At 37.0% G+C, this 14,141-nt stretch overlaps 1 protein-coding gene across 1 annotated transcript in view; it reads right to left on the bottom strand.

Moving 5' to 3' along the window:
- SYNE1 (spectrin repeat containing nuclear envelope protein 1) overlaps positions 1–14,141 on the bottom strand; it is a 255,963-nt gene that overhangs the window by 131,910 nt on the left and 109,912 nt on the right. Inside the window, exons 60-71 of the mRNA XM_074162789.1 lie at positions 13,884–14,048; positions 12,568–12,740; positions 11,544–11,697; positions 11,265–11,408; positions 8,892–9,056; positions 7,261–7,578; positions 6,353–6,508; positions 5,494–5,664; positions 4,444–4,770; positions 3,252–3,404; positions 1,740–1,907; positions 519–695 (exon numbers count right to left, since the gene is read on the bottom strand). Coding sequence (XP_074018890.1) covers positions 519–695; positions 1,740–1,907; positions 3,252–3,404; positions 4,444–4,770; positions 5,494–5,664; positions 6,353–6,508; positions 7,261–7,578; positions 8,892–9,056; positions 11,265–11,408; positions 11,544–11,697; positions 12,568–12,740; positions 13,884–14,048 — 2,271 coding nt within the window. The remainder of the gene's footprint in view (positions 1–518; positions 696–1,739; positions 1,908–3,251; positions 3,405–4,443; positions 4,771–5,493; positions 5,665–6,352; positions 6,509–7,260; positions 7,579–8,891; positions 9,057–11,264; positions 11,409–11,543; positions 11,698–12,567; positions 12,741–13,883; positions 14,049–14,141) is intronic.

Genomic DNA, 14,141 nt, shown 5'->3' with positions numbered 1-14,141 from the left:
TGAAATCTACTTCTGGGGGTTTTGTTTGGGGTTTTGTTTTTTTAGACTATGCTAGCTTGATCTCCTAATGGGATTAACAGAATGACCCAGCTAGCCCTTCTTAACTGTATATTCTGGTTTTACTAAGAGAGACAGTATTTCCTAGCACATAGTTAAGACCCGTTATGTATGTATGCAAACTACTGACAGTAAGAGTGCGATTTTCTCCCTAGTTTTTAAAGTAGGAATAGTTCTTATTTCTTTGCTGCAGCTGCTCAGAAGCTAATATAACATGAAGGTAGCGAGGGTGTGCGGAGATGAAGGTAAGAACTGGTATGCAGGTAGTTTCACTGGCTGCTAGGCAACATTTGGATCATAACTGTAGCACAGTAATGATGAAGTGCTACATTAGTAACATGTAGACTCAATTTAAATGGAAATAGTAGAGTTTTACACCATTGAAAGAAACAAGTACTTAGAGAAACAATAATGCATGGTATTCTTAAATGGCATAAAAACATTTTTGAAACAAGACTTACTCTTTGGGCTGTGCTACATATGGCAGAATAGCTGTCCTTTGTCCCCTGAAGATGGCTTTGTATGTTTTGCTTAAATTTTGCTTGAAGATGTTCAGTGCATTGATTGATCAAGTAATCGCCTTTACTCTTAAGGTTGTTCAAACGATCTTCAAATCCTGCAATTTCTTCCATGATAGCCTAAGAAATAGATAAAATACTTTTGAAGAAATATTTTAAACTTAAACATGTTCTGCATCACAGCCTTTTAAATGAGCTGCTTTTTAAATTTTTTTCTTCCTTAAACACACTTTTGTCTTCAGATTGGTAAAAAATTTTTCAGAGATTGTGTGTTGCTATAGTCAAGCTCTTAGACTGTATACTTACTGTAAAATCATTGTCAAAAGTCTATACACAAATATCCCACAGAAACATCAGTAGCACTGTCATAATGTGGAAAATGCTCATGCCCCAAGTCTATCCTTAGTCTTCCTTTGTTGCACGCTCTCCAGGGCTCCACCAACTTCTCGTGTCTAGTAATGAGGACTAAATCTGATGCTGAATCAAACCACATTCTGTAAGCTCTTCCACTGCAGTCAGTTCTTTCCATTGACTTTGGTGGAGCCAAATTTTTATCTAAAGAGGTCGCTTAAAGAATCACACACTAATCACAATGAGTTAAAATATTTCAATATTTGCCCTTGGAACATCAGTTTCAGTGGGTGGTGGGGAGGGCTGGATTTTGCTTTCTTTTATGTTCTGGACACCATTAATCATGAAATTAATTAATCTAGAAGTCATCAATAGCAACCATAACAATGTCTTGAATAAAAGCAATGGAGGAAATGTTACAACCTAATGGGGGGGAGAGGGGGAGGGATGAGAAAATTTAAAATATTTTTTTTATCCTTAAAAGTCCCAGAGCAAAAAATGCCTTAAGAGTAAAATTACCCTAATCTTTTTGTGTTCTACTTCCTGGGACATCTCAGCAAAAATCTGACACAGAATTCAGACCAGCGTACAACAAAGCTCTTGTGCAGATGCAGTCTCATCCAAGAAACAGTGCTAACAACAAGGTACATTTGTTAACTGCATAAATGACACTGGTGCTTATTTACACAGAGTAAGAGGAATAAAACAGCTGAATGAAAAATAACTAGAGCTCTGGAGTGAGAGAGACAGACAAGCAAAGAAGAAAAATTCTATTTTACCGGAGAAAGTAAGTTTACGCAATAGCAAACCCACCTTGTGGTTAGCTAGTTGCTGAGTAATTATTTCAAGACTGTTACTCTCCATGAGGTCAGGGCTGACCAGCCTGCTGGACATATGTAATAACCATTTCTCTCCTTCTTGCAAATCACTGTTGTAGTCCTCATGTTCTTTTACTCTCACCTCTAAGGTTTCAACGTATGCCTGCAGGTCCACAATAACCCAAATTAAATATTCAGGTAATTACAATAATTGATACACACCTCCCAACCCACCCCAAATCAGAAACCACCAAGAGCTTGAAAGCACAGTAAGAGATCTATCTTATAAATTTATATTTCTGTGTGGGACTCTCACATGATTAGACTGTTACGGAAAACATCAAAGGGATTCCTTGTGTGAATAAACATTCTGGTACAGAGCGGTATTTTCACTCCAGATGAAATACCATACTTTGAAGACTGAGGAAACACTGAGGAGCTCCTTACTTTAAGAAAAGGAACACTGTCAACTTAACATTAAGTACGCTTTGAAACGGTCAATACATGCTCTTTGAGAGACTGGACATGAACTACCAAATATTGTGGTTTGGTCCCTGCTGCTTACAGCCTTTGTGTGTACATATTGCCTGTGATTGTGGTAGGCAAATTAAGAATGTACACATTGAGTTAAAATGTATTTATTCTTTTGAAGAAAGATTTTTCATAAGTTTCTCTACATTTAAGTCAGCAACATTACATCTAATGCAACAGATATCGGTTTTGTGGTACAAATCAGAGAAATATCTGTAAATTGAAAATCAACTGTGAAAAATAAATCTGCTATTGGTGGATGGATTGGCAATTAAAGACACTTAGGTCAAACATAATACTAACATGGTTTGCAGAGCTTATCCTTGTTAGGAGTATAACCTATTAAAAGCTTTAGTAATAATTATACTTTAGGATGTATTTAGAAGTTTTAAATCTTTCAAAGTACTACAAACGTGGACTAATGAATCAACTGTAATTAATAATGCCCTTGCTGAATTAAATCAGATCTATCTTGCAGTTCATTTTTTCCTGTGACTTCCATTCAACAACTAAATTAAATTAAACTGAGATCTAGCAGAAAGAAGAGACAAAATGGTATAATTTAAGGGCATGTGTCCCTTCAAGAAATAATGTATTTAGAGATCTAGTCAAAGCAATTTAAAAAAGTAACAATAGTACAAACTATTCACTGATATATTTCCCCTTAGTGCTACGAAGACTTCACCTGCCACACTCAAAATTAATTTCAGATACTCTTGTTATTTAGATAGACGTTCTTTCCATATTCAGGAATCCTACCCCCTCTAACACTTTCTGCCCGCCCCCTCCCCCTCCAAAAAAACCAAAACTAAAACCAAACCACACAAACCAAAACCCCAACCAAAATAAAATTAATTCTAACTGGCTCTTTGTACAGGGTGTGATGTGACAGCATGAAACAAATAGTCAACTTCTTAAAGAGGGGGAAAAATACAGCAAATTGAAAGAACCTAGAGTTTTCTCCCTGACTTTTTACCTTTGCTGCGCTGCAGAGTTCTTGGTAACTGCTCTGAAGGTCTTGAATGTTGTTCTTTAGAGTCACATCATTCACCAGATCAAAAAGTGCTTCTCCCTTTTCAGTCACTGATTTTATTGAGGGCTCATGGGACAGAACAGTCTGCTGTATGGACTACAATGCAAGCAAGAATTAATATATGTGTACTGAACACTGAAGATCTATTTCACTAACTTCCCTTTGATCTGAAGCACAGCGTTCTATCATGGTATATATCAACCTTTCCAGACGAGAATAGCTTTGCTACTAGTACAGGACTATGTTTCCCACCTATGCCTTGAGACAACTTTGCAGACACAAAAGGAAAAATTGCTCTTAGATAAGTAGCTAGTAGCACAGCTGATAATCTGGAGCTGGTGAAGGAGAGGGAGTTAACATGTGTGAACAGGCAAGTGCTACAGGTAAAACTTGCTCAGAGGAACAAATTCTGCAAATAAGTGGGAAAATATCACCAAAGCAACACTGTTTGTTAGCAACAGTGTTTTAGCCACAAATGTAAAGCACAGCACTATACAGGCTGCTACAAGGAGAGTTAGCTCCATCCCAGCCAGACATCTTAGGAAACATCTGTAATCCTGGGGTATTTTATAAAAATATCATTAAAAGGAGCAATGGGGTTTGTTGCATATTTTTTCTATTCATTTTTACAACTGGAAAAAACCCCACAAACCCACTTCACAAAAATCCTAACTAAAAGACAGAGGAGGCCATAGCAGTTGACCATCTTAGATGTCAGTTGAGCTGGGACATTCAGCTTTAACCAGAAAGCTGATTAAGTTACTTTAAACAGAGGCGATGTCTGCAGTGATGACAGACCAACTGAATTCTATCCTTGCTTAAACAGCAGTTAACTCTGTTGATATTGATGGAATTACTCATATGTGTACTCATAAAAGAATTTTGTTCCATAACAGGAAATTTTCAGATGTGGAAGCCTTATTAGGACATCCATATTTCAACTCCAGGTGCTCACTCTGGTTCATAGGTGCAGGTATCATGCACCTTTTCACTTTCTTTGCTGACTTGGACATCCGGATCAGAGACATTTCGTACATCTACTGAGGACTTGAACAAACACCTGGATCAGAGAACTTATTGAGAGTCATTAGGTCAAAATCAATTTGCACAGTAGAATGATATAATCCCTTTTTACCTTGTATTTCGACAACTGAGCCTTCTTCTCATAGAGTTCAATCTTTGGCTCTGCTGGAGCATGTAACATGGCTTGGTGCTCCACGACCCACTGAGTCTGTGCCTTGTATTTGTCTGAGAACTCCTTTGCCAGCTGAAGGCACTTCTCTGAAGTCATGTGCTCTTTCCTGATGGAGCCAGCCAGCTCTTCAAGCTGTTCCACATGATCTCCAATTTCTTTTCTTAACTGGTCCACTTCATTTTCTTCCATATACTTTATAGCTCGCTCCCCCTTCTCACGGGCAGATTTCAGTAAACTATGGCCTATGTCCATGTCACTCAATAGTAGCTGTGAAGGAAGCATTGGTTAACAGAAAATGTATGCAAGCTCTTGCCTTTTTTCCTTTCTTTCTTTTTTTTTTTTTTTTTTTATTCATTGTAGTTCTATTATCAGTGAGAGGCTAGGGTTTTTTTTTTTTTTAAATTTTTGCCAAAGACATGGAAGGAATTGCTAGGGAAATCCAATGGACTTTTCATTAGATAATTGCAAAGATGAACACAGAAACTGAGGGCTATCAGGAGAGGATTCGTACTCCGAATTCTGGAATAGAAGAAAGTTTTCCCTTAGCGTATCACGTTTAAGCTGCAGGACATATGAAAAATTCATCTACAACTCTGAGATGAAACATGAGTTTTACTACTGAGTTATTTCAATGAGGAGAAATAGGAAGCACTTCTTGCCATAGTGCATACTGGTATAAAATATACTTGACAGGTTGCCTTGTGAGTGGAATTTATTTTAAGTTTTAACGTAAAACAAAACACATACAAACATGCTTTATTGAAAGGATAGGGTTATGTTATTTAGAACTATTCACAACTTCAAAAATCAAACTGTGATCTAATGTGTAGATGACCTGAGAAGTCAGGACAGTTTATACTGGGTGTTCTTTATCTTTTATCTTCTCTGGGCAACGTGAAGTCAGAATTTTGAGCAGCTGTTAAGATGCATGTTAAAGTATAGTCTCTTTTTGGTGGACAGAAACAAAAATTGCATTCAAGAAAGCTGTACCTCTAGTTTCTGCACTTTTTTCTCCATTGCTGTTTTATCAACCACGTCAAACTTGGTGATCACATTTCTGAAGTTCTTGTTGGTAGCTCCGTACCAATTTGTGTAAGCGCTAAAAGCCAATTCTGACTCCTCCATACAGCGTATTTCTTCTTCCAGGAACTTTATTTGCTCCTTCAAACAAATATGGAGGGTAGGGGGAGAAAACAAGAACCACCCAGGTGTTTATCATTGCTATTGGCTCAAGGCAGGAATAAATCATTATTTATTAACAAAACCTGATATACTAAGATTAAATACATAGGTTTTAAGTATTTTCATATCTAGTGGATAACTCTCACTGGGGTCTTCTCAGGGTGTACATATAGCAATCACTAACGTTAAAACTGAGCTAATGCTAAACACTGAAAAGGTACTTATATTTTGAAATTTGAATTGTGACTTGTGTTATGGTACTGTAAGACACATTACTTAAAGTGACCTGAAGACTGTAACTTATCAATTAAAATTTTTCCTGTACCTATGTGTTTCAGTGATGACCTGAAAACATTTCTCTAGAGGTCGTTCAGCATTCAAACATACTGAATTCTGAATTTCTCCCCTGAAACTGCCAAAAACCACAGTAACAACATCTGAATAATACTGAATATTTTTGAAAGGGCATTATTGTGATTATGGTTCTGTTATACCAATGAAAATCCACATGTATGTGTGTGTATATATATGAATATATGTGAATATTATATTATTGAGTCTACAGTAATGAATAAACTCTGATAAAGTCTAATTAAGAAAGTCTGTTAATATTTGCTTCTTAACCAACAATTTATGATGTTATAATGAATTAATTTTCATTACTTACCAAGACATGAAGAAGAATAGTTTGGTAGCGAGATGTAAGCTGCGTAGCCTGGCTTCCCATTGTACTTGCAGTGAGACTTTCCTCTAGTATTTGCTGAGCCAATACCCCAACTTCCTCCACATCATCTTTGTAGATAGTAATTTCTTCATGCCACTTCTATGACAAAGACATTATCCAGCTTATATGACTGATTCAAACATCTTATACACAACAGGGATTTATTTGTAACTCTCAGGAAATCATTGAAAAGGAAAACAAATGCATGGTTGTAAACATGGATTTAAAACAGGAAAGTAGAAGAGAATCTGATGGAAGGTTAAAGTAATGAATATGCTAGAAGATTTATCATACCATATGGACTGCATTTCATTACAATAGATTCAATTTTATTCCCCCCCCCTAAATAATAATAGAAATGCAACCTGGACTTCTTATAGAAATTGCCTGAAGTTTTACAGGTGACTCTAAAGCATAACACAGAATGTCTTCAAATCTTCTTCCTGTGGTTATTCAGACCCATATGTTCTCTTTGCAGTGACTAAGGGAGTATTATTACATCAACACAGCAGAGACTTCCCAACACAGCAGGTCACACTTTACTCTTGTTACATGTTACAACACTAACACATTCCCACTCCAGGACCAATCTTTGTCCTCAGTTATGCCTTCATATACCACAAAGCATATGAATTCCAGATCTCCCTATGTGATTTCAACATCGGTATAGCCATACCCTTACCAGTAAAATGGGAGGAACCTGGACCTAGAATCCCTCTTGGATCCACCATTCTAGGCACCACCTCAGAATAAATTCCAATGCTTCCTGTTATTTTTACAGTGCAACCAGGAACTGATGCGGAAACTTCATATGATACTTTGCTTAAGGAATGCCTTAACTATACTCTTACCTTCATTTGTTGAAGCTGAACCTCCTTTGTTGCTCTGCCAGACTGCCTCCCAGTCCTGATAGCAACTTTCTCCTCCAGATCTGTCAGCCAGTCATTAACCTTCTGAAATTTTTTCTCCATTAACCTCAGCCTGCTCACAGTGGCATTTAATTGGCTTCTTGCTTCAGAAAGTCTGTGCTGATAAACTTGCCAATCCTGTCGTAAGGATTCCAGGGCTCTGTCTTCTATCTGAGGAATGCCCCAGGGAATCACCTCCTCTCTGGCATGGACAGCAGCATTCAATAATGCTTGTCCTTCTGCACAGTGGACCTGCAGCTCCTGGAAAGGCAGAGTTATGGACACATAACCTACATTAATAGCTTTCATTCACAGATGGAAAACAAAGCTCTGGTTCTAACAACACAAAAACAGTTACCTCACATTGCCTAGATATTCCCTTTAGTTATCTATGGTTGAACACATATTACACTATCTCTAAGAACATCTATGATGGCATGCTGACTTACGAATCGAATATCACTATTATTGGCAAGTGAATTGGAGAAAATTATTGACAAAGCATGCATTAAATTCTTTCCCCTCTTTCTAAGTTTATCATCAGTTCTGAAACATTAGCTGCCTGAACTGGCATGGGACAGATGCAATGCATGTAGTGTAGGCTTAAATTCAAAACTTTCCAGGTGTGGCAAGCAGACTGTAAGACTGATTCTAAAATTGAATCTGTTTAAAAACAAGGAACAAGGTGAGGCTTCAATCTTTTAAAATAAATAAGCATTTATTTTCATATATGTTTGAGACATCATTCCAAAATAATTCTTGATAACCTCTTCTGGACATGTGTGGCATTTTAATGCTTAATAGAACTTGATTAGAAAGTACGAAGGTATTCAATCTGATTAGAAAATATAACCAGGAAATTACCTTAACAATATATATTTGTGTGTTGTCTAGTTTATATTTGAAATATATATTCAGATTTTCAAAATGGATTCAGATTTGGTAAAGTAAACTATAATAAAAAGAGATATATGCAGAGTCCCTGATCACACAAAGAGCTTCTCAGTATCCTGAATAAAGTAATAAAAATTTCATAACTCAAGTACAGACCTGTTGCTAATTCAACAACAGGTATGAAAGTATTTTAAGCCAGTTTAAGATCATAGCTGGGAAATTACAGAAGTACTATAGGTTCACCCTTCACTGTCACTTAAGTGATTCAGTAATGGTCTTCCCATCTCACCATGGGATCCAGCCTACATGACTGCAACTGCCTGAAAGAAGATGCATCTCCACTGTAAGCAATAAAAGATGAAAAACCAGTTAAAGAATACTTTTGATATTCTGTGAAATACAGGGAAAAGAAGAAATAGGCCAACATATAAAACAAATTCAGTACTTGCAAGAAAGCATTAGTATGCCTGGAGATTTCATGCAAGGCCTAACACTTCTTTCTGGAAATGAGTGACAATGTTTCCACTGACTTTACTGGAATCACTTTTGAGCAGCAAAGTACTTCTATATAATGTGATTCCAAGCTGTTCTTGACAACAAAAGAGATGCAATTTTTATTCTCTTATTTTATTAATAGGATTTTTTTTTTTTTTTTGCTCAGGGTGTCACACATTATGTACCTGTAAATCTCGGAGTGTTGCCTCCTGTTTCTGGGTATCACCATCAAGATGTGATAAACAGTCAAGTTTTTCCTGTTCCTTCTCCAGCCATATTTCAAAGGTCTTCAGATTTCTTTGGTACTCTTGATGTAAGTTAAGCAGTCCTTCAGCTTTTGTTACTGCCTCCTGCTTGTTAAAATATTTACATACATATATACTTATCTTAGTATATCATCAAACCAAGAAAACATAAAACCCGGACTTCCATTAAGGTGAAAAGCTTGTATCTGATGCTGAGCTTTCCTAGAATTCAAGAGTAGTTGGATTCTGAGGATGGTTTAATGAATAACGAGGAGGCAAATGTCAGGATGCATATAGTTATCCTAAAAGATTTGAAGTTTTGACCTTGGATGAATTTTAAATAACACCTTAGTATCCAATAACAAAAGACTTAATTTTTATATCAATTTAAATTCACTTTACTGAAGCGATTAATAAGAGTATAAGCTTAGAAATGGCTTTTTTTTTTTTTTTTTTTGCCAATGGAATCATAATATTCTATTAAGGGTATCTGATACCTTTAGGTTTGAAGACTACCCAAGTCCTTTGTGAGGAGTTCCTACAGAGCACAGTGAGGAACAGAAGGCAAGTCACCTTTGTATGTGGGTGAGCAAGTTACAATAATTTCACAACCCAGCACTAAAATATTCCCATATCTGGAGTACAGCAGGAAAGGTGTCATATATTAGCACTAGACTAGTCTTTCTAAGCACAAGAAAAGTATACATGTAATTCACATCCTATAAGAAATTGTGGGAATGGGGAATAGAGTTCGGATGGAAGCATGAAAAGCTGCATCCCAGGGCAGCAGGCTACATAAGAAGAAAAACACTTTCATAAACAGCAGCCATTAACCTACTGTCTGCTTTACCTATTTCTAACAGCTCTGAATAGTGGGAGGAAGGAAGAAAAGAGGAATGTTATTAATCCTTTACAAGGCCTGCCCATGCCAAGCAGTGGGAAGAGGGAAAGAGAGAGTAGTTCTCTTGCCTCTTGACAGTGGCTGCAGGGAATTACAGGTCTTGGTCTGCTCAGGCCTGGGCCACAAACCCTTGGGAAAACTTGACAGGTTTCCCATCTGGTCAAAGAATTATTAAAGGATTTGACCATTCTTTACTCTCCAGCTATTTGCTTTGTACTTTTAATTTCTTCCTAAGGCTTGAATGTACTCTTGACACTTAACATCATCCCCACAGTTGGGAGTGGGGAAGATCAAAGTCATCTGGAGTATTAGGTGGGAAAAGAAAGAGAGGATGCTTCTTGCTACATGAGGAAAGAGGTATGGAGCTCTTGCCTCTGAACTACCATCCATTCCTCATTGTTCCTACTCTGTTGCTCGAGCTGAGCAATTACAGGCAGCCTATATAGCTTTGTGCGGAGAAAATGGTAAAGGTTAGACGATCCCCATGCTAAAAGGAATAATAGGTTTTCACTAGCACTTCCCAGGACTCACTCATTTCTCTGGCAAACCTGAGTGAATACATTCAAAGAAGGTCCAAAGAAAGAGTGCATCGCATTCTTTGCAGTTGTGGAAGAGAGTACCACAAAACAGCGAATCATTTATGTGTCTGAAAAATTGAATTTTGGCCCTTCCCACAGGACAAAGACATCATTGAGAAAACAAAATTCAATTTTACTACACTGCTGCATGAAGAAGAGTTGCCTGTCTGAGCACATATTATGCATTATTTAATTACCACAGAAGAATTTGGGTTAACTGGAGATAATCACCTAGCTTTAAATGTATCACCAGGCCTTTTATTATTTCTTCATTACCTTACCTCTTACATTAAAACCCATCTTGGTCTTTATTTGTCTATGCCCTAATCTTTTCCAGATCTATGGTACTAACACTTATCAGTAAATGTAGTAATTTTTGCTGGGTCTTTTGATATTAGAGTCAGTTTACTTGCTAATAATGTCTGTGTTCAATATAGTTGTCCACAATTTGTGAACTACCTGATTGACTGGTTGTATTTACTGCAAAATTTATGCAAATCACAGATTCAGAGATGCTTCCAACTTTTCAGTCACAACAGGTAAAATCATATCTGTGCTGAAGTCAGTAAGACTTTTTACATGGAGTTCCTCAGACTATTCACCTAATGATTTTTTCTGATTCAGATTTTTAGAACCTTTCTGAAAATATCTGAAGCTCAGTGGCCCAGGAAGAAAGATTGATAAATCACCCTAATAACTTTCTGTTACATTGTTATAGCTGTCCCAAATCTTTTACTCCTCATTTAACTGTAAAATAAATGATTAATGAAAAGACTTTCGCTTTTTCCTTATTGCCAGCAAAACAAGAGGGAGTAGTATCAAGAAAAACTGTACCCTTGTTCTGTCTTTGAGGAACTTATACCGCTCCTGAAGGTCCTGGAGTTCAAGCTGAGTGACATAATGCTCAGCCATCCCACTTCCTTTCACTTCAATCGTCTCCAACAGGCTGCTGTGACTCAGTACCTCTTCACTGAGTAGCTGCAAAACAAAGAGAAGAACACATTTATGAATGAGCAGCATTTAAAAAAAGACCACAGATTAATCTTGCAGTTATTCAGCCTTTTTTGTTGAGGTGATATGGTCTTGTTACTGTTTGTTGTAAAGCAAACACACCTTTGCTTTGCTGAGGGCAGATGTTTTTTCTCTCAGTTCAGGATACTGCCTTTCAGAAGCATTCATACTTGCTTCTACTTTATCCATCCAGCCGGAAAACTGACGTACATCCTCCTGGTAACTTGTCCATTTGGAGAGAGCTCCTTCCAGTTGGCTGTAATTTAAAAATACATAGTTGTTGTGATAGCAGAAGTTGTCATGCTATTTAAGCAATGACATATAGTCCTATACAGTTATTCTAGACAATATTTATATGAAAGATACATCACAAGTTAAGCAGTCTGAGACAGCTGTTAAAACCCTACAGGTTTTAACTAGGAGCACTGTTCGGCTGATCAAAAGAAACTAAATTTTCCCAACTTGGAATAGTAAGGAGGTCTGTAAATGATGTAGCTAGCTGACATGTTGTAGCTCTATTAAAAAAAAAATGCAACTGAAAGCATAAGATCCAGAGTCATAAATTTTCTGTTCCTTTGCATACATTCAAAAGTTGCTGCATTCTAATGTTTAATTACCTTTGTTGTTTTAATTGAAATATTTGCAACTAGTGATGCTGCACCAAAGAAGACTACATTTTTTTGCCTTGTATTTCTTCATGAGAATCACTACAGGACACTGTAATTACAGTACCTTTTGTGAAATGCTACCAAGTGGAAAACAACACAGGATCTTCACAGAGCAACCATTAACATCTGTGACAAGATCTTCTCATTTCTGAGAACAATTCAAGGCATACAGTGCAACTCAAAGTAAAATTTACAACAAGATTATGAACCTGGAATCCACTTTTAAGAATATATTGACAATAAGTGTTAAAAAAGCTTAGATCCCTCACAGTTTCCTCCCCTTTTACTACTTCAAATGCATACATTGCTTAAGGCCTCTAGACCTGCAATGTTAGGCATATGCAGTCACTTTATATGAATTTGACTCTTGTAATAATAAAACTCTGGGAATTAAATTTTCAACAATTTTGACAGTGCTTTATTGCTAAGCATCATTCTGTACCTCATACCCTTTTTACCTCTTGCACTGGATACAAGCAGACAGAAGAGAAGCCCAGTTGTCCTTCAGGGTTTGCAACTGCCGTTCAATCACTGGTAGTCCCTCCAGAGAAGTATTTTGCAGAACAGATTCTCCTCTTGTCAGAACCATTTTCATTTGGATTTCTTTTTCTTGCTTCACTGCTAGCAGTGCCTAAAAAATGACCAGATATTATTCTACTTTTATCATTAACTGGTCATGAATATACTAACTGGCTTTACTGGAAAATAAGCTGATCAAATTTAGCAGCTTGTACAAACAGTCAATTGGAAGAGGGACAGTGGGGTTCACAGCTGCGCTTCACAAGGAAAAAGTGACTTTCAAAGGGTAGGTCTAGGTCATTAAAAAAAAAAAATAATTAGTTGCCAGGAAGTTTTCATGGAATCTGTGCAGGTACTTACTGTGTAGCAGAGAAGGTGCTGTTGGGTGGAAAAGCTGACATTCCAAAGGGAATGTCATTTAAATGGAAAACAAGATGATTCATTCATAGAGAAAACAAGAAGTGATGACAAAGCTGTTCTACAGGGGTGAAATACAGTTCTACAACTCTAGGATCTCTTTGCAACACAAAGGTACCAACACATAGACTCAGTAGACCATCAGCAACGTCAGCATAGAGACTTCAGCTCCTGAAACTGCACAGTTGCAAACTAACAGCTTCTAACACTACACAAAGTGATGAAAAGCCTGAAAGCAGGAACCTGAAAGACTCAGCAAACAAAAGGCAAAAATATAATTTTGGTGTTTTGCCATAATCTCTTAGTATTTGATGTATCCTTATACTTTTAAGGTCTTGTCCATATTTTGGCTCAAAAATTGAGACATCAATAATACGAAAAGTACTGTTTTCTGAGCACAGCCATTTTGAATGTGTGTGAATGCTGTCTTTCATGCAGTGATATCAATAGATGCTATTTTCTTAACTGTTGTCACCATTTTTAAAGCAAACAACTACAGGAAAAGCTGTTTTGAATCATTCATATCACCTGTAAGATCTAAGACATATTAAACTCACTGAAGTGAATATCCTACTTCTTTCATTTAACCTTCAGCAGCCACGCAACATCTTTTGAGTTTTTTTAAGAATTTGCATATATGCAGTTTTTCATGTCATAAAGGTCCCTATATCCTTCTTAGAGAAAACTTCTAATGGCCTCTTTCATCTATAAAAAGAGTTATTTTTGAGCAAATTGAAAATCAATGTCTGAACGACAACAACTAATGTAAAGTATCCTATATTTGCAATCTTCTTACAGATCTAAAAAGAGCAAGTTTTGGAGTCTATTGTTTCCATACCTCTAGCTTTAACATCCGGCTGTCCAAAACACTCTTGTCTGCAGTGGGATGACAGTAGGAATCCAGCATGTGAACTGCATCGGCTACCCAGTCCTGGAGGTCCTTGACACTGTGTGAGAACTGCTGGTGCTCTGCTACGAGCCTATCCATTCTGGAAACTTTCTCCTGCAATTCATACAGCAATTAGCACCAGTAGCTATTCAAAGGATTGCTTATTCCCCATACCTACTTATAGACTTTAGAAGGTGTTTCATAAAC

This window comes from Numenius arquata, chromosome 2, assembly GCF_964106895.1.
Source record: "Numenius arquata chromosome 2, bNumArq3.hap1.1, whole genome shotgun sequence".
Taxonomy (NCBI): Eukaryota; Metazoa; Chordata; class Aves; order Charadriiformes; family Scolopacidae; genus Numenius; species Numenius arquata.
Note: the sequence above shows the minus strand (reverse complement) of the source record. Positions and strands in the feature narration are given on the sequence as shown.